Source organism: Neolamprologus multifasciatus, chromosome 7, assembly GCF_963576455.1.
Source record: "Neolamprologus multifasciatus chromosome 7, fNeoMul1.2, whole genome shotgun sequence".
NCBI classification, from domain to species: Eukaryota; Metazoa; Chordata; class Actinopteri; order Cichliformes; family Cichlidae; genus Neolamprologus; species Neolamprologus multifasciatus.
Window position 1 is genome coordinate 21,298,853 of NC_140445.1, and position 21,636 is coordinate 21,320,488.

Below are 21,636 nucleotides of genomic sequence, written 5' to 3' on the forward strand. Positions count from 1 at the left end.
CTGACTGCAGGCACTAGTATTCTGCTTAAGTCACAGCTCAGTAAATTTGCTCGCAGCAGCAGTTTTGTAATTACGGTAAATGCTTTTGTTGCACTGGTTTTCATGACACCGCTGAGCCTGATCAATCTTGCTTTTCATCACAACAAACCTCATATATTAAGAAAAGGTCTAACAATGCACTGGTGACCAGAATGAGTGGATGCTTCTAATATACACTCACCAGACACTCCATTAGGTACAGTTTGCTAATATTGGGCTGGGCCCACTTTTACATTAAGAACTGTCTTAATTCTCTGTACTAATGATTCTGCAAAGTGTTGGAATGATTACTCTGAGATTTTGCTCTATATTTACGTGACAACATCACAGAGTTGCTGCAGATTTAATGGCTGCACATCCATAATGTGAATCTCCCACAGTAATCCAAAAATGCTGTATTAGATTTTGTTTTTCATCAGACCAGGCAATGACTCTACACAGTTCTGTTTTGTTGGGCCCATATGAGCCTTGGAATCATGTTCTTCTGTTGCTGTTGCTCATCTGCTTCAAGGTTTGACGTACTGTATTGACTAAGAGACAATCTTCTACATACTTTAGTTGTAGTGAGTGCTTATTTAAGGTGTTATTGCCTTCCTATCAGCTTGACGAAGGCTAGCTTCTCTCCTTTGACCTCTGGCAAAAGCAAGGGATTTTTGTCCAGGCAACTAGATATTTTCTCTTCATCAGACATTTCTCTGTAAAGCTGAGATGGTTGTACATCTAAAGTTCTCAGACCTATATTGCCATATTCACAGTTTCTTAAATCCTCTTTCTTCCCCAGTCTGACACTCACTTTGAACTCCAGCGGGTTAACTTGACCACACTGGGCACACTTAACTGGGCTGCGTTGTTGCCATGTGTTTGTTAGACTAGATATTTGCTTTAACTGGCAGGTGAGTGTAGATGATCGGTGTTTGTGCCAGATAAAACAGCTAAGGCTTGTGGAGCTGATTCCAGAAGGTTCGACCTTTGCTATAAAACTTGGCCTATGTTATTCATCCTTCTCCTGAAAGTCCAAGCCCATTTTGGAAAGTACAGCAACTATGTGTCATAGGAGTTTTTCTTTTCTTTCAACAATATGATCATCATTCATCAACACATGTATAAGGCATGTTTTCCTTTCTTATCTAAGCATGCCCTGCACTAGATACGTTTTAAATACAATAATTTCGCCCCGTGCGTTGTCACAGTTGGTTTCAATAGTAAAGTCTTATTACTCAAAAACTCCACGGAATGAGAATAGCATGACGGTGGGAGTGCTTATTAGACTGGGAGGGAGGGAGGGCTGCTGAAGTAAATTCGCACCGCCCAGACAGCACAAAAAAGTTTGGAAAGTCCAGGCATCGTTACATTGCTCAAAGCACCACATCCCCGCCCGTGGATTATAAACCTACTTTATTCGAGATAGACACCTACATAAAAAGTAAGTTTTGCTGTTTATAACTTTCTCTACTTCATCTTTGTAACTCTCTGTGATTCATTTCCTGAAAGTTTGTTGGGAAATGTCTGTGTCTAGATTCTAAAGCAATCCGGCTTCATGTCCGCTTAAAAACAATTTAATGCGCATGTTTTGGTCAAATAACGCTGTAAAGATGCCAAACGTTAGAATTGCGAAAACACGGAATTATGGGAGGCAGAAAGGCGCGTGCGTGTGTTAAAGTCAAACTACTTTCTGTATTAACGCAGTGCCTGATAAAATCCGCGCTTATTACTTTACTAATATGCACATCTGTGGATTTCAAAAAGCACGTTAGTCCACGGATAAGTCATTTTCTCTCTTACGGCAAGATGTTGCGGGAAATAACGAATTAACGAGACATTTTGTTTTCCATTTGGAACTCCATAAACAGTTTACACAGGCTCTTCCTTTTACTCTATATGAATCATATAACAGGAGCAGTCTCCTTCTTATCTGATGCTGGCATTGTGGTATTATTTAAAGAAAACGGTGCCGTGGTGCTTCCTGAAACCGTCGGCCAGAAGCATAGTGACCACCAGATAACCTCTAGGTTCAGACCCTCATTGTGTGCCAGGAAGACGGGCAGAAACATGATGGGATTGTCTCATAAGGAAATTCCAGTCGTCATATGAGGAAGAAATGTAAGCAGCTGTCTCCACCAATAATATCATTACAATAATCATGTTAATAATAAATAATAATCACCATAATCGTGGTTGCTCAAGAGCAGAGACCAAACTCATGGCATAAGCTGTCCATCACACACATGTGGACACTTGGTTTGACATGGCACGCTGACTCTCAGAGGGACATGCTGGAAATTGGCAGTTAGTCAGAGCCTTATCAGCCATCACGTCTCCTCCTCTCCTCACCATTTCCCCAGCTTCTTACTTTCTGACCTTTCCACCTTTTTAAGACTGGAATTGTTCTGCTCTTCCTCTGTCACAGTCTTTTGCTGCTCTGCCACCAGACAAGCACGCTTCAACCTCCGCCCGAGTGTCTTCACACCCCAGAGACTGAGATTCAGCTTTCTCCCAACACCTTAAACTTCAGCAGCAGAGATGGAGGATTGCGTGACACGGTTTGCCCTTCTTCTGTGCATCATCGCAACTACAGCCTTTGGTAAGTCTGCCTGCTGTTATAGAGCATTTTAGCAGTTCAGATCTGAAGTTAGTTTCCGTTCTTTCTTTTTTTCTTTCTTTCTGCAGCTTGATTTTATTAAATTGGGAAAAAGGAAAACATTATCATCCTAGTCAGCAGACACTAGCTTTAGAAAAAACCTCCAGGGACTGTTTCTGGCCTAAAGTTCAAGTGCAGATATTGATCGTCTCCTGTCTCGTGCTCTGACAATAATGTATTTTTTTTTTTAGATGGAAATCAGTCTGAAGACGAAAAAAATACATGCAAAAAAGAACAAAACTCTTGAATTATGGTTGAATTTTACAAATCAAATGAAGAATTATACTGGTAACAAGGGAGCAAGTGTTGTTCCAAGTCAGCCAAAGCATTTGTTTGTCTAGTTTTTCATTTTTTTTTTAGTGCTAAAAAATATTTTCTTTAAAGATTGTCCAGATTCAGGTAACAAGACGGCATGCGGATGCTAGATAGATTTTATGTGATCTTCCTCTGTTGTCCGCTCTGCCATTCCCTGCCTTGGCTGCATGTGGCTGCTCATATCGAATTCAAACCTGTAATCCCTGCAAGGTGGCAAAAGGATCAGAAACCCTCCCTATCTCCATAGGCCGTAATCCAGCTTCGCTCTCTTACCTCCAGTGATGCTTCAGGGTGTTTGCGTCACACTTCCCCACAGCAGCGTGGCATTTGAGGTGGCCACAGTTTAGGTGTTATTTTAATAAGGTTAAAAAATGTTATATATTTCATGTTAAAACATTAGCAGGTAAAAGTGGATTAAAGTGCACATTTTTTTGTTACAGTCATCTTTCCCCCCCTCCAAATAAAAGATATGCTAATCTGAATATGAAAATGTTTCACTTTTAAAAACAAGAAATTATCAGTCTTTTATTATTAGCTTTAGGGAAACCTTTTATCCCAATCTGGCTGTTCTGAATTGTCAAGTGTTAAAAGCTACGAGCCTCAATTTAATAGCTGACTGTAAATGTAAAACACACATTTCCTCACTCGAAATGTCATAAAAGAACGCATAACACGCCCTGGTGTTATTTAATACAGCTTTAAAATTAACTGTCAGTTAAATGAGCTCAGGTGCTTGCATTTTTCAGTGCCATATACTTACATATGCAAAAAAAAACAACCCAAAAACGAAAACCTAACAAAACACTTAAGTGCCAAATAACCTTTTCCACACTCCAGCCCCATAAACATACAGCAGAAAAAATAAAGTGACATTTTCAGCTTGCTCTTTAAATAAAGCAAAGTAGCCGAGGCAAGCATACATCACTGTTAAAGCTATGCGCCAGAAAAACAAGCCTATTCACTGAATTTGGCTTCAGTGCTGACCTGCTGTATGACAAATCACAATATTGCCACAAGTGCTAAACACCCTCTCAGCAGGGGTGCTGGTGGCAGAAATACAGAGGTATCTTTTGGCCAACTGGCAGACCTATGGAGAGCTGACCTTATGTAGCATCCACCGCAGGGGATCAGTCTCGCTGTCTGCTGGTGTAGTCTGTGAGGAGCTGTTTTGCTCAGTCCTAATTGCCTCTGTGACACATAGTTCTGTATTTGCTATTATTTTTTTCTTTCTTGAATGAGGCTCTGCAAATTTTCCTTTTTTTCCCTCCTTTTCTTTGCATCTGCTGCAGCAGCTTTAGAAGAAGACCCAGAGGGAGCTGTGCCACTATTTTCAGGCGACAAAGCACTCTGATTCTCTGTACATTGTTTCTGCTTTAAGTTTATTTCTTTATTATGCAGCCAAGTACTGTCATATTATTTAATCATTTTCTCTTATATAGTCTTATGGGATTAATAATGCGTTCTTAAGTAAATCAAGCACAATCCTCAGGTGTGACATGCTGTACCCAGCGCCATAAAATCATATTTCCAGACAGGTGATAGATACATAAATAGATATACGAGTATATATTCCATACACATTTGGAAACATCCACTGTGATTCGATGTCTGCGTGTTTAATCGAATCCAAGTAAACTTCAAGTCACTGTCGGAGAAGACACGATGCGAAGGCAACTTAAAAGAAGAGGTAAACAGAAAAAAGTAAATCAAAAATAGCCCGCAGCCTGCCACAAATCCCATGAAGCCCTTACCCAACTGCAAGAAATGGCATATTGTGTTTTGCTTCAGGTCAGTCTTGCTTTAGCTTTATTTAAGCTTTCCATATGTATGACCCCCTGTCAGCTCCTTGAAATCAGACTCATGAAATCCTCGTGTGACGTTTAAAACAGGGTTTGAATTTCAAACAGTTGTTAAGCTCAAAGTTAAAGCAAGCCTTATACTTCATGTATAGACCTTATTGGTATATTACACACTTTGAGCTACTACAGATGCACAATCTTGCAAAATGACCCAGTAAAACCCAGAGGATTATGTTTGTACCCTTAATTCTAAGAGTCATATACTTAACGTGTGCACCTAATTTCCTGAAATTGGAAACTTAATTGCTCCTTGGAGCTTCCCTTGGTCTTCTGTCATGTGTTCATTTACCTTTGGACAGATTATTAGCGTTAAAGCGTTAGCAGTAAAAAAAAACTTGGAGGCTAGAGCTTTTTCCTTAATGTTCCTGCACGCTTATCAATTCACTGTTGGGCTGTCTGAGACCAAAGGACTGAAATATTCTTCCTATTACAATAGTACAGACAGTGTCTTTCATTAAAATGACACTATCTAACTAATCCGGCCAAATTTAGAGACTCTATAGATGATAATAAGGTGGATGCCTCGCAGCAGTCCCTGGGTAAATCAGTAAAACTGCAGTCATCTTGTTAAGCCCACCAGACTCCAGTTCTTTAGCTCTTACGCTGACTTGCTGGCTTCCTTTCTTAAAAACCCAGACATGACTTTTGTACTTACCCTGCAATTTGACAAACATGGATGAATTTGGTTTGGAGGCCGTGTTTTCTTTAGCTCTGGATTATCTGAAAAGTCACCCTCTGCCTATGTCTTCCAGTGAAACGATCATCCGTTCTTTCATGTTACAGCATGATTATTAAAATTCTCTCTGTGTTGGGATCAGTCAGGCCTCTCTCTTTCTTGTTTGCAGCTCATCCATATTCTCTGGACGAGCTTCTGTCAGGCTCCAGTGAAACAGACAACATCACGCTGGTCTTAGTTTCACTACACTGTCTCCCTGTGAGGTCAATTGTGTTCAAAATGTTGCTGTTTGTTTTGAAGGTCTTACATGGTCCAAGCTACAGGTTTATCTCTGAGCGCCTCTGAAGCCGTGATGTGTCTGAATCCGTTTTAACTGTGGTATTTGCTTGTGTCAAGCTCATATAGACACTGTGATAGGTCTAATAAACATGCAGTTTCCCCTCAGTTTTCTAACTCTCTTTAAGTTTTCCTTTTGACTCTTTTTTGTGTAGTTTGTGACTCTTTCGAGTGTGAAGTGCAGCTACTGTGTCAGGTTTTCTTGCAATTGCATTGTTTTGAGGCATTATGTGAAGCTAACGTGGCACCTTCTCCGTGTGAATGTGATAACATTTGTCTCGCTTACTGCTCGGCCTGTAAGTAGGATGACTTTTACTGATGTAAGCTAGTGCTTATGTTGTGTCACGTTAAATTTGCACTGGCTCACTGTTCAAAAATAGTGTGACGGAGAGTTGAAACACTGAAGACCGAAGACGCCTTTGTTTCCCTGGCACCACAACTGGTGCCTCCCTGTCTTGTTAAGAAGTCTACTTTTGTAAACGCCCCCACTTTCTCTTATAACTCTCTCATTAATCTTAACTTTCTAAGCACAAACTGCGATAACCCTCATGATGTCATCGGGGTTAATTTGCCTGACTTGAAAAAAAACCCTCCAGGATACAGAGGACATTATGCAACTAGCTTTCAGGCTGTTACAAATGAACAGATCTTTGTGTATACAATCAGCGGAGTGCCCCTGCTGGCCTTTTAGATCTAGACATTTTAGCATGTATGTAGTTTTGCTATCCAAGCGTCGCTGCAGATTGCGTCTGGCTAGCCGCTTATTATATGGGAGGTAGCTGCATGCCACCTCCTTTGAAGACAATTTTCAGATATTATTTCCAGACCGAGCACAATAAGCGTTACCACTTAAGCCGACCGTGGCAGTCAGACGCATAAACAGTTATCTTTGCGTCTGACTGAAGTCTTTGTATTTAGTGATTTTTATCCACTGTGAGTCCGGCATTTCCTGGCAGGAAAATCGTGTTGAATATGCCCCCTGCTGCAACAGCTTTCCCAGTGGGAGACAGACATCGTGATGTTAACTGCCAGACCTCCTGCTGCACTTTTGCTTACCCCCGACCCTCCCGCCACGGGCTAAAGGAAAAGTACAAAAGTGATTAGCGAACCACTGGAGAAGGACGACAAGCTGTCTGAAAATTAATCTTAAAGAGGGAAAGAGAGAGACGGGCGGACAGACAGAAACACAAACAGAGATAACAGAATTCATAAAGGCTGATTCATGGAGACAGTGAGGGAGTGGGGATCAAATTTATGTGACTGTCAAAGAGAAGATAAGTGGTTCAGAAGAAAGATTTTGGGGGGAGAAGTAAATAGTGGATTAAAAAAAAGAAAGATAAGAAAAATGCAAAACGGATAAACATTAAGAGATATAGAGGAGGGAAATTTCAATTAGTGATAAGTGAAAATGCAAAACTATTAATTACACAAAATAATGACACCAAAGAGAAAGACGAGGGAAGAAAACTTCTGAAACCAAAAGAGGAATGTGTTCGTTTACAGAAAGGGGATGTCAGGGACTTAAAAAGATTATAAGAAATTGAAAGAGATGACTGAGGCTTCTCAGAAAGCATGCTGAAGTAGAAAAAAAAAAAACCCACGTCATGTTAAAAATGGCTTTGAGAGTCAAAACAGTCAACTTCCCCTGTTTTACTGCAGTGAGCCAGCTCTGCCTGCAGTCAGACTGGGTGGCAGGGAGACGCGACCGCTTGTCGCTGCCTGAGACTGATTTCAATCTCCTTCAGTGTTATGCCCCTCCCAAATAACAATCCATTTCTGACTGCCTCGCTTTTCCTCTGTTTGAATACAGAAAGCATTGTGGGGAAGCCTCACTAACACCATGTCCCGGCACTTGACTGGACGGCTTTGGCGTGCAGTGTGGCGTACACGCGATGGTATCTGTGCGATCAAGGGAGTCTACAGTTTTTTGCGTTATCTCCCCATTCTTACTTTGTCTTTGAGAAAACTAGTGTTAATTTCATCAAAGAAAAAGCAGGATGAAAAATATTGACAAGTAATTTTTTTCATGATCAAAGCGAAACGTCTGCGTGTGAGGAAGCTGGATAAACTCAGTATGTCGAGATTAAAACTATAAAGATATGTTTTAGAGGGGTTTTTTTCTTCAAATAAAAATGATTTAAGAAATAAAAATGTAATTAAAGTATTCACGATGAACCAAAGAACACTTTACTGTTTGGAGTCTTTGGAATTAAATAGTGCAACTTTTCATTAGCAAACATATCCACTGACCCCCCCAAAAAATCTCTTTTATTATTGTTTCTGTCGATAAAAGATAAAAGCTATATGAGGTCTCGGTTTAAATTCTGCTCAGTGTTTCCCAGTGTATAGTTGAATGTGGGTGTTTAGAAGGCAGGATACAAACACGGGCACATTTCCAGGTGGGATCGGATTTATAAAAGGAACATGCGATCCAGGTGTGTGTTCACGTGTTTTATAAATCTCACTTTTTTTGTGTGCGGCCATTATTGGCTTTCGTGCTCATGTACTTGTAGTATTGATCTTTAGCGCTCTTTTATAGATGAGACGTCTAATATGGACTGAACACACCTGTGATTGGCTAAGGCTTTTTTACTTCTATCTCAGACCACCTGAATTACAATATGTTGCCCCCAAGGTTATTATGGATTTTCTTTTTCATCAAATGATGCCCAGAACATGTTTCCTGTGCCAGGTTTAATCTGACACAGTTTATGAAACACAGGTGATGCAGTGTTAATGTTAATTTCAGAGAGGTATTGTCTGTGCTTTCAAAAGATTTGGCTCTCTTTACCAGGCAAAGCCAGAAAGAGCTTTTTTTAAAGTAAAGAAGTGAATCAATGATCTTCTGAATAGCAGCGGCTCATCATTAAAGAGAACAAGTAGCTGCGGCAATAATGCTACAGCAGGATGAGCAGGATGGACAGAGAAGAGCTGCTCTGCTTAAACAGAATTTGTAAATGATAATGTTAACTGAGAAAAGTCTTTTTGGAACACTGCAGAGGAGCTGGACATGGAATCTCAGCCTCCTGCATTAACCTCGCCACAGATGAGAATGACTCTTGTAGCCATGGTAACCTTACACAAAGATCCTTAGGAGATATAAAAATGAAAAATCGAGAAATTAGATAAAAAAGAAATCAATAAGGTCTTCAATTTTTATTGACAGAAATTATACAAAAACCTAATGACAATCCACCCGCCTTTTTCTGTTGATCCAATTTATGGTTGCAGCAGAGGCAGGGCCTGGAGCCTGCACCAGCTGTCATAGAGTGAGAGGCAGGGACAATCCTGGACAGGTTGCCAGCCTGTTGCAAGGCTAACACATAAAGACAACCACTTAGATCTATGGCCAAACCACTGCACCCATGTGCTGACCTCCAATAAAAAAATCAGTTGTCAAAAATTTGAATGACGTCATTTGAAATTCATATCAGGGCTAAATGTATCACTGGACAAGAAAAAACTGCACACTGTTTCAAAACACAAACAAACCAAAAATGTGAAACACGGTTCATGCTGCAGCTGTGCTGTATCTCGCCCTTATATTATATAAATGAAACCATCTTCTTCTTAATGGCTCAGCAAGTTTCCTTCACTACTGAAACCTGAGTGCAGCATCATCATATAAATTTAAGATACCGGCACTTAGCCGTGTCCTGAACATCATTATTATGTGACTGCAAGGTCTCATGCCCTCTGGCCCAATGTTTTTCATTATGGAGCTGTATGAGCACTGAATGCCTCATTAGCGCTGGGCGAGATAAATGCCCAGTCAGCATGGCGACCACTTGTACCCATGTCAACATGCCTGCTGTCTGTGAAGATAAGGCATGGTGTTATGTATTCTTATCTTGTGGTCTGTCTGCCACAGTCACCCTTGGTCTGCACAAATGCAGGAAATGTACCTGCACAGTATTACTGGATTTAGTGGATGAACTACTGGCAGGTCATCTGACTCACCCTATGACTTCAAGTCAGAGGTGCCAACTCACAGTAGGGTTATGTGGTCTGTCCTTGCTTAGCAAAATCTTAGACGGGTATCTTTAATTAATGCTTTTGCAGGTCAGAGTTCAAAATTTTTTGACAGAACAGCTTGACAAAAACATGGTCAGTTGAAAAGCTTTCAAATATTTTGTGTCACGTTATAGCGCGAGTATAGAGCTGTTGCTCGGAAATTTCCTTTTAGTTTAAATTAACTTTCAGCAAACATAAACTGTGGAATCTTTAGCTCACATGTATTTTAGATTTTAGCGTACAATTTACTTGTACACGGTGCTTTCCTAAACAGGAAATATGGGCTTTCTCAGTACACGATATACTGATTTCTAATGGTGCACAATGTGCAGTCGAGTGCTTTAAAATGGCAGGGCCTCTTGATTCAAGCACTGGGTGGGTAGTTTTCCTGTTGATTCAGGTGCCAAACCGGTCAATCTGTATTTAAAGAGCTGAAATTTCTCTGTGATGTCTGGCTGTGCGTGTGTTTTTTCCTAGCGTGTGTGTGTTTGATGTGATGAGAGAGCCCTCGCTGGATTTGGACGCTCGATATTTCATTTGCTTGCATTTCTGTGATATGTCAGAAAGCAGAATATGTGACTCGAAGAGAAAGCTTTGAGACATCTGACAGATTATTTTAATCTGCTTATACAGTGTTACTACAACAAATCCAACAGTCAAACTTGGGGTACTTAATAATCTTTTCCCTGCTGCAGGGAATAAAGTTACACTTGTCAAATAACAAGTGCCGGAGTCCAGACACTTCCATTAGTTAAACAGTGAAATGAAATCACAAAACTTGAAGCTGTCTCATAGATCTCTTTTTGAGATGATTCAAAACCCTTTGAGGCCCACTGAAGTCGTTTGTGTGACCACATATATTTAAATATCTCTTCATGGAAATAAAAAGACACTATTCATTTTGTGTTTGCAGAATATCACTTCCAGTTTGAGAGCCTCTCCAGTCCCATATAGTGCACTATGGTGGCTCTCAGTCCATAGATCATGAATCGCACCCTTGACCCTCCCTCACTTAGAATATCTTAAGAAAATATCAGAGCCTTCATTAATATGCAGTCTTCATGTTGGAAAGTATTAATATTTACTGGCAAAACTCAGTCAAGAAAAACAGGCTAATCTCTATTGGTTCTACATGAAGCATATGTTGTGCAAAGCTACATCAATCTTAAATGATTAGGAGCAGCTACTGTGCAATGAATCTCTCAACGCTTCAGCCTGTTTTGGTTGCACGCAGTTAGCATGAAACTTGCTAAATTAGTCTGTCTATCCACCAATTAACACTTAGATGATTAATTGTGTTTTGCCAGTGCTCTTTTGGTGTAGAGGAGAGAAATCTAATGAAACAAGTGGATAGAAAAGAAACACTTTACCCGTTAACCATCTGCAGTATAAAGCATCGACATTAAAATTATGCTTTTCATGTGTGTCACTGAGCTAATCAGCAGCAGTGGCTAAATGCTAGCAACAGACAGGGTATGGGGTTGCGTGTGTGTGTGTGGTGAACATCGCCACTGGTTTACGACAATGATGAGACGACGGACGAATGGCTCCCAGAGGTGTAAACAGAGCTAGTGTGAAGACAGGCTGTCTCCAGACCTGCTATCACATCCGTAATTCCTGCCCCAGCAAATAGTGGAAGCAGGACATCTAGGACTTGCTATCAAGCTAACAAGACTAATCAGCATTTTTTTTCTTTTTTGGATAAAATATCAGACTTAGAAGAGGGAGGTGAGATGGTCAGGAAGCTTGTGTGTTGCATGGAGTGTGTACTGTGTAGTATGCAGGGGTGAGAGGCCAGGGGACAGTGCAGGCCCCTGCAGAGCACTGATAAGAGCTTGTTTACCTTCCTGTGGATGGTCAGGCCTCAATCTGCAGTCGCGGAAGCGCCAGGACAATAGGTGTGTGTGTGTGTGTGTGTGTGTGTGTGTGTGTAATCAAGAGAGAAACTTGAGCTAGCCTTGAAGCTCCCCTTTCCCTCTCTGACTAACTAGGGTAGGACTGCTGACCCTCCCTCCACATTCCCCGTCACGACTCTGTCGCCTGACCCTGGACACAAACAGTTTACTTGACCCCAAGGGACCATGGGAGACAGCTGGTCTTGATGTTGTTTGCTGTCAGGGTTTCCCCCTCCTGTTTTTTTTTTTATCCCTTTCCTCTCTCCTCCCTTTCTCTCTCTTTCTCTTTCTCTCTCGCTTTTAAACCATCCTACTGCAAGTTTTGCAAGCCTTCGTTTTGCATACACTCCAGGCAAGTAGCTCCATTTTTCCACAGAGACTCACAATGAGGGTGTGCGTGAAAGATCGGGCATGAAATCAAGCCTGCCTGCTTGCTTTCCTGAGGTGAATGAAAAGGCAGCAAGTTATTGAACAGCAAGTACTCAGTGCTTTGAATCAAAATCAGCATTTAGTTAGGGTGTGATGGAACTTTTTAAATTCAAGGACTCGCTGGTGGCTGTCAGCATTCTGCACAGTGGGGTTGCTTCAAGTTAACGAAACGCACAAACAGTCCTGGGCTTTTGAGATCTTTAAGAACGCCGTAAAACATCATGTAAAACTACCCAAATTGCGCATGTTTGTGGCAAATAATGCAACTAAATAATTATTTGTGTGTGCTGACTATGTGCAACATCAGTCTCTGCAAAACCAAAACTGTTTGAATATACCAAGCACAATTTCTCTGGGGTTCATTACATCAAGGGTGCTTTCCCATAAAAGAGATGTTGTATTTGCTGTTCACAGGCTTCTAGTCTTCTTTAATGTTATTGCTCCCATTACCGGAGTCAGCTTTAGTCCTTTTTATTTTTGCTGACCAATGACATGCTGACACCCTAGAATATATTCAAAATGAGAAGCTGACTGAAAAGTGAACTTTACTTTTTGCATATATGTGCTTCTCCTTTTCCTGGCAGTTATAGACAGTCTGGAGCCATAGTGAATAATTTCTAGGATTTGTGATGTGAGCAAGAGAGTTATACTGAAATGCACTGTGTGCACATAAGTAATGATTAGCTAACATATTCTTTAAAAAAGGTCAAATACATTATAGAGAGGTGTTATGTTATAGTACTTGTAGCACTGAAAGCATAGAGTTCCACATATCCCCATTCAGCCTATCAAATGCTAGCGCCAGTGCACAGGTGCCCGTATTATACTATTTCCTAGCATTTGTAATAACTTGATAACCTTGGGAACATTCAGCTTGTTCTTTTGTGGATTCACAAACACTTACTTGACGCTGGTAGCATATTGTGTGATGACTAGACAGTATATGTTTTCAATTTTTGTAGAGAAGATTTGCTTCCCATGAACGTGTTACAATAATTTTGCACAAATGTAAAAGGAACAGATTTGAGTTTGAACACGTATCAAGTTAGGATATCAGCAATGTGTAGGGTACCTTTGATCTTAATAATGATAAATCACCCCAAGTCTCCAAGCACAGCCTCTGGCCTCAGTTCAGCTACACTGCACTCTTCATAATTATGTGGCTCCCTCCTGGACAGTGATACTTCATTTGAGAGGTTCAGGTTGGCATCCCGAATTAATTACATTTTTCCAAAGTGTTTTAATTTAAATCTGAAAACAATGTGGAAGAACACTTTGGTGCACACGTGGATAATGTGTTTAGTGGGGTGTTGCTGGTCAGTCAAGCTGCAGTCTAAAAATATTAAAATTAGCATAATGTAATTAATACATAAAAAAATAAGATGTCACACATTTCTCATCCTGAGGTCTAGACCAGACAAATCTGCGCTCTGTTTTGTGAGGCTTACTTTCTGACTCAGTCAGGTGATACTTTCGTAAAATGCTAGCGTTAGCATGATAACATTTTTACATAAAGAACCCAACCTGACCTCATTGCTAACTGAAACTAAGTGTAAAACAAGCGTGACAAAATAAAATGTAGCTTGCTGAGCTAAGCATAATAAAGTATGGCCATTTATTGAATGAGCACTTGAGTACCAGTGTTGTTCACATTAATCAGATATTTTTATCCCTGTATTATCTTGTCTTGATATCTATGCAGTGTTTTACACTGCAGGGGTAGCCTGGGGATGGAATAGGGAACTATATGTATATGTGTTTTATGGTGTGTATGTGTTTGGGGTGAGATGAGAAGGCGGGTTTTGTCAAAACATGTGGATTTGATATTGTTACCTGCTTAGGGATTACCGATGGAAATTAGCTAGTTGCTACAGCGCTGTGCAACGGTCTTGAGCCACACTTCATTACTTTATATTTTTGCTGGAACATGGGAAATAGGTGCAGCAATGTATTGAAACTTGTGCAGACTTACATGGGAATACAGTATATAAGGCAAAAACATAGTTTGTACAATCCTAATAAGCTTGGAAATCTATATTTTCTAAGACAGCTTTTATTTCTCAAGAAAATCTGAACTGAATAAAGTCAAGCTTTATTGCCATTTCTTCTGTCTTCAGCGGTACTTCTGCAGGCTTCTTGAAGGACACTCAGAGGTCTTCTTTGAATGTTGGCTGCCTTTTATTCTGTTCTCCGTCAAGATGATCCCACACTGCTTAAATAATGTTGAGGTCAGGGCTCTGGGGAGATCAGTGCACGACTGATACTGTTCCATTGTGTGCTGTTCTATTCAGGTATCATTTTGCTGCATTGCTAGTGTGTTTTTCAGGCCATTCTCATGATGAAAAATGCATACATTGTCAGTCGTGTGGTTTCCAGCTGGTATTGCATGGTCAATCTAGTGTCATTTTTCTGTGTTTGTAATTCAATCAGTTTTAACAAGATGCCCAACACCACTGGCAGAATGAAGCCCCAAACAATGACAGCACCTTCACTGTGTTTCAGATGGTTGTAGACACTCACTGTTGTACCTCTTTCCTGACCTCCTCCATACATATTGATGATGATTTGAACCAGAATTTTAAAATATCAATTCATCACTCTATAAGAACTGTTGCCACTGATTTTCAGTCCAGTTATTGTGTAATTTGGCATACATCAGCCATTTCTAACCATTTCACTTCTTTAAGAATGGCTGCTTGACAGTCAGCCTTCCACTGACACCATTTCTGATGAGGCTCCATTGAACAGTAAATGGATCAACTGAAGGCCCAGATGCAGGTCCTGTGTAAAATTGTGTTGTCTCTGTCAATTTTTGTAACTAAAGAAGTGTTTTTGCAACATGCTGCTACTAACAAAGGGCCTAAAAATCAAATTTAAAGTTGGTTCTTTGATAAGTTGTCTGTTATGTGTCACCACAACGCTGGTTCATCTCTCAAGATTGTCCCTTTTTGAAGTTTGAACAATTCATAGATGGGTGTTAAGTAGCTTAACAAAAAAATTATTTAAAAAACCAAAATAATCATTCCTATTAAAATGGTAAAGTACAAGGATGAAAGAGAGTTTAAAGCAGCCAATGTCCAAAAGGAAAATAAAGTTTGAAAGGCCTACAAAAAAACCTTGAGAACTACTGCTGAAGACCACAAATCTGTCTCCTTGGAATACAAACTTTCACACAGTACTGCAAATCTGATAGACTGCATCTCTACTCATTGAGATCAATATGTGTATGCATAATTGCTAACAAATAAATAAATAAAGTAGAGCTATGAAGCAGAACATAGTTGATGTCAAGCTGATCCTCAGATTTCCTAAAATGGGCACAGTGTTGATGCTGGATTAATGGTCCCATGCACAATTGAACTTGTGGAAAACGGATGTCTGTCATTTTCTGAGTCCGTCTCCCATCCTCTGGTAGAATGCCCTGAAGGTTAAGAAAGCAGGAGCAGATAGAACCTGGACACGCAAAGGGGCCAGATGGATTCCCCCCCTCAGACAAGTGTGTCATGCAGTATGGTTTTCATCAGTCACAGATATCGGCTTAATCCGCAAATATGAACCTTGTCCAAAGTCTCTTTTACAAACAGCAAATTGACAATTATTGATTTTGACTACAGACTTTGTTTTATTTTATAAGCTTTCGATCGGTTTGCTACGATTGGGTTTCATCGGTCTCCCGTTGAATAAAACTGTCTTCACGTCTGTTTTCATAAGAGATGGATTTCTAAGTAGCCTGTTTAGGTCTATAAAATAACAGACATGACATATACAACTACTGAAAAGGAAAGGAATAAAGATTAAAGAAGGCTTTAAGATCAAATCTTATTTCATGAATCGGGGGTATTTTCTGTCTTCAATTATGTTTTCTATTTATATCTACCCCTGATACCTAACATCTAAATAGAAAATCAGCAGCATCCATAAACATGTCTTCTCATGGAATGGAAAATGGAGGCGACTGATATAAGTAGATAAAGAGGACAGCGAATGAAATAGTTCTTCTATACCTCATTTACCAGCAGACCGCTTAGCGAGGCCATTGGCATTTCCGGGGGCAAGAGGGCAAAATGAATGTTCTTCATATCCGATGGTGACTCGTAAAAAAAGGAGGCTGGTGACACAAGCATGCACAAGCACGCAAACATACACACACATTCTTGTGTGGTCAGAGTGATTTATACCCAGAGCTCTTGGGCAACAGTCATGGGCCGTTGACTCTATGACAGCAGAACAAGAGAGAAATAACTTTATGGTTGTGGTTATTGAGCAACAAACATTAACACAGAGGAGCAGAATAACAGGAAGCCAGCCTTGACCTCTGGGGTGAGAGGCAGAGGGAAAAAAAGAGAAAGCAAAGTATGGATGGCTCCCCATCTGGATTTTCAGGAAAACTTTTAGTTTAACGCTGAGCAGACTGAGGAACAGTGAAGATGACGATTTACAAATGATACAGGCCTCCCAAGTCCCTCAATTTGTGCCAAATATGTTCCTAACTTCATGGAATAATGAGACGACTTGTTCCAATCTAAGAGGGAAAAAAGCACCATGTGGAACATAAAATGATGCATCACTTCTACAGTGCACAAAAGTGATGTGATAACAATGATATAACTGAGTTTAAATTAAAAGCAGCCTATTTTCATCAGGGATATCTTAGGTCACAGGTAATGTGAGGAGAAAAAAAAACATGTGAGTTTACCAATTGAATACCCACCCCCCCCAAAAAACAAAACAAAACACAAAAAACCAGCCCATTAAAGGAGACAAAGAGCTGATTATGTAACATGCTCTTGCTCCCACTATCTTGCCGTTGTTTGTTGCATTTATCCATCTTTGTCCCATTTTTATCACAATCTCTGGCCACTCTCGCCCACCAGCAGTGATGACATTGCCTCAAACAAGGCCGCTGATTAGTGCCACTTCTAAATAAGGCACATCCGGTTAGCTTTCCAATCCTTGTAATGTATCCATTAACCCCTTCCACCCTGTTCTTCTGTCTCTGTCTCGCTTGCCTCACTCCAGATCTCCTCTGTGATGAATTGTGGCCTGCTAGGTAAACAGACCAAATGCATCATAAAAGCCAGTGGAGCGCAGTGTTATGCAGCATTTGCTTAGTAAATTCGTCGCTTCTGTCATGATACCACGCTCGCTCACTTATGTGCTTCAGTGCCAGCTGCTTTGAGGGTGATTGAGGCATGAATAGTGGATGTTTCGGCATATGTTGCGTATATTCATCACACAATGGATATGCTTATCTTATTTTTGAGTGTAGATCAGTTCTGACTGATTTAATGAAAGCTCATTCCATGTGCAGGTGGGCTAAGGAAGACTCTGTAAGGAGTAAATCCAAACTAGTGACTGTGTCAGCCGTGATGTGGCTGTGACTAGTGCCAGAAAACTTCTAGAATAACCCACTTAAACTCTGTCATCTATAGTCAGCGAACGGTGAGCGATGGGCAAGGAAAGCGATCTCTAATTGAGCTGGAAAAAGCCTCTGACCTTTTTTCTTGAGGAAAGAGGAAGTTTGTTGGAGAATATTTTGTCCCTGGCAACTTTATACAGGTTAGAATAAGCATGCGTGTACACATATTCATTCTAGTCTAGCACAATAGATCTCTGGCACACAGACGCGCATACACAGTCCAGGTCAGATACCAGGCATTTATACCCACCCTCACCACTGATCATACACCCTTGGCTGGATTAATTCAGCCTCCCAAGACTTGGATCCTCAGGTTAAACAGCCGTCTTCTAGCAGGGAGCAGAGTGAGCACGGTGATGAATGACCGCAGCCCCGTGTCCTGACACGTCTGATAAACGTGAACCAGCGGATCTGTTTTTAAACAATGTAGTCCTACCCACACATTTAACATCCATTCTCTGCGACCAGGGGAAAGCTTTCAAAATGATTAATAACAAATTTAGCCCTGTTCTGACAAGAAATCTGTAACATTGCTGGGTTTATCTTTCTTTTAAATAATAGCGTTTTGACTTTCACACGTGAAGGTTTTCTTTTGGTTTTTCTCCTGTTATGTCAAAATATGACAGGATTGTTACAGATGGATTCAAATTCTTGCAATACAAGCTATTTAAGATATGAGACGAGAGAATACAGGGAGTTTCATTATTTACTGCAACTTAAAAACATGCTGCTGTTCATATTTTACTATTTTTACTTCATTTCTTTCAGCCACAAGTCAGACATGCACCCCGGTGACTTCTAAAGGTGAGAAAGGCAGTCCGTGGATCGTGAATGAGATTGGCTGCTGGACCAGTTTTGTCAGAGAGGACAAGGCAGAGGTCCACATCTTTAAACTGAACTTTAATAACCCGGTAAGCATGTCAAAGTTATTTGAGTTTAATGCTGACTATCTAAGTTAGATATAATAATCTGTAAAAATTGTATCAAGTTGTCAACTTGTCATCAAGTTAAAAAAAAGTCCAGTTTGACTGAGAGTAAAGTGTCGAGCTCGTCTGAACTAAATAATTTTTATGGAAAGAAGTAATAACCTGAAAAGTAGTGGTAAAATTCAAATAAAACTTTAGGTAAACATCACAATGTAGAAAGTTCAAATGTTTCACAATCAAACTGCTGCCATCTGTCAAGCACGGCTTAGTTGTCATTTAATCCCAAATTCCCCTGTGCGACAGGGATACGTTATCGTCTGCTCATTCATCTTACTTTTTAGCTGATGGAATAGTATGTCAGGTGCTGTCATGCTGAAAAGGAGAAAGCTCTGCACCTATGTTCACCTCACAGTTCACAGCATTCCTAAAATGAAATGTTTCATTCCACTGAACTATCATTACTCTGAGTTTAATGATGCTCATTTACTTATTTATAGAGTTATCAGATGTTATGCAAAGTGGGACAGTATTAAAGCTGAGTCAGGTTTAAAAACTGACCATATCCAGTAAAAAGAAGCATGCACTGTGTAATTATGCACATTTAACTTTAAATATATTTAAAAATATATAATATATATTTCTTTTGCATGATATTTTCTATGACATATGATTTTAGCAGTATTAGAGCTAACAGCTAAATTCAATCGTAGATAGAAACAAAACACCACAAGAACCTTTGCAATCAACAGTCCAAAATTCAAAATAAATACTTGAACTAAAACTTGCACAAAATCAAAACCCCTTTTATACAGTATGTGAGTAATCACCAGTTCAACCAATCTCCACAATATGCAGAACTACACTCATCAAAAGCACCAGCAAACACCCTCCTTTCCCTTTCTTGCTCCATCTCTAAACCTTGGTGTAACTGGCAAAATATCAGACAGCTTGTTGCAATTTTTGGCCTTGAAGTAAATGGAAGATTGTGTAACGGCAGAGCTTGTTTTAGGGACGAAGCCCTCATTGTTAGCAGTTGACCTTTAGTTTCTAATCAATAGGCTTGAGCAAGATTTACAAAGCTTATAATGATGGCAGTGCAGTTATTTCTCAGTTACCTTGACAAAAATTAATTCTCAGAGTTCAGCACTTTACTGATTATGTCACAGTAATTATGCAGTTTTTACTTCTTGTCTGTAACTTTTTGGGCTTTTCAATGTTGTGACGGGGGCTTTCAGAGACCAGCGCAAACGATGAATGTTCCTTATTTATTTCTAAAAATATCAATGTTACATTCGAGCATGTTCTTCTAACCAAGTGAAGCATCCAAAAAAACACCTCAGTGTTCAAACACATCGTTTGACACCGTCCCACACAGAGTGAGGTCATTAATTCGCAAGAAATAAAACTGGCATAGGATGGAGCATATAATTTACACACTTGATATAGTTTGTCAGATATGATTTTATTCGGTTTAATGTGTTCAAATTAATGAATAACAGTGTTAAAAGCACTGCATAGACCATTAAACACTCCTCTTCTTTATGTAAATTGATGACCTGTGAATAAAAAGAAAAATACATAATGACTTATTTATGAAGGAAATATGTTAAAGTATTCCTTTTTTTAAAAAAAAAGTAAAACAGTCTGTGTGCTTTCTTGTATCAGACATTATGCTGTGGTAAGGTAAATAAGTGCAGCTTCAAAAGAGTGTTATTCCTTTTAAAGGCACATTTTCAGCTGGATGGGAAAGGATGAAGGATATATTTTAGTATTCAAATTAGAAAAAGAACAGGTATAATTGTATGAATTAATGATGGCTGAGCTCCTTTAGAACTTGGGTAATGTGCACACATGTTCACAGTGCCTTGCCTTAAAATGGATGGATGTTATTGTTTAGTTGTCAAACCTGCGGCTTTTCTTCTGTGACAACTCAAAATGTGGTTGTAACGCAGAGATGTAAAGACCTTGAGTTAGCAAAGATGCACTGCTACCTGTCTTATGTAAAGACTGAGTCTTGATATCCTTATCAAGACTCAGTCTTTACATAAGACAGGTTTTCCAACCTACAGCTTTTGTAGGTTGGAAAATCTGTCATGTGATCTGGGATCTTACTGCTGATGTGTGTCGGGCATGAAAACAAAACTGTAGGCTAAAAAAGTCCTATGGGGGATCAATGTGTGGAACCTGGCATTTTATGAGAGAAACTTAAGGCTAAAGATAATAGTGTATCTGGTATGTATATATAAAAAAAATGCACAATTTACCGTATTTGGTCAACATTGTGCGCAGACTTTCTTCCCACATTACAAAACATAAACACACTCCTTTCCCAACTTTATCAGCCTGATAACTAGCTAACCATTAACAGATGCCAGATGTGACAGAAACGCAGCTTTTAAAAGCCACATTGTTCAATTTTGGTCTGTGTTTAAAGAATTCATTTTCCAGCTAAACAAACATATGCAGTAATTGCTGATAGGGTTTTGGGATGTTTTGATTTTCAAACTTTTTGCTTCAGGGAATGTCAGTGAAAAGTAATTCCAGAAAAGTTCTAATCTATATGTTGTTATTGTTCGGCCAGACTCCATTTTTCACTGTCCAACATTGTCGGTCAGCTCGCATTAGTCATTTCTTTATCAGTGTCCTTTGTTTGTTTGCTTGCTTCTGCTGTTTGTTTTCACTTAGACTATGTAGTATTTTTGCACAAATTCTGTTAAGCAAATGCTATTTATTGATCATCCCGTATTATTTTTCACTGTATTGGTTTTTCGCCGTCATCTGGCAGAGATTATGAGAAGGGAAAAGCAGATGTGTGCAGCCTTGCTAAGACATTGTCACAGGATGGTGAAATACAATCCCTGCCTGCCCATCCATCAGCTCCAGAATTAATAAAAGCCTCAAGGTCCTTTCCTTTAACCTCTCCCAGGAAAGCCATTGAGAATCCTGTCATCCTTTAGCAGAAACGTTTACCAGCAAGCTAAACTGATTCAATTTGATTTCCACTGGAAAATGTTATGATATACAAAGAATCATTAACACAAGCGTCCTTAAGAATGAAGCTTGGTTACCTCACATATGGTTTTGTGCCTT

The 21,636-nt window shown here is 39.8% G+C and overlaps 1 protein-coding gene across 4 annotated transcripts in view; it reads left to right on the plus strand.

Moving 5' to 3' along the window:
* Nucleotides 1–1,328: 1,328 nt before the first annotated feature.
* eng (endoglin) overlaps nucleotides 1,329–21,636 on the plus strand; it is a 43,084-nt gene continuing 22,776 nt past the window's right edge. Inside the window, exons 1-4 of one of the 4 annotated variants that reach the window (XM_085167043.1) lie at nucleotides 1,362–1,462; nucleotides 1,982–2,139; nucleotides 2,447–2,620; nucleotides 18,389–18,531. In XM_085167043.1, the coding sequence (XP_085023169.1) occupies nucleotides 2,560–2,620; nucleotides 18,389–18,531 (204 nt within the window). In that variant the 5' untranslated portion in view covers nucleotides 1,362–1,462; nucleotides 1,982–2,139; nucleotides 2,447–2,559. Of the gene's footprint in view, nucleotides 1,463–1,981; nucleotides 2,140–2,446; nucleotides 2,621–18,388; nucleotides 18,532–21,636 lie in introns of all 4 variants that reach the window. The other 3 variants (XM_085167044.1, XM_085167041.1, XM_085167042.1) reach the window with 3 other exon arrangements.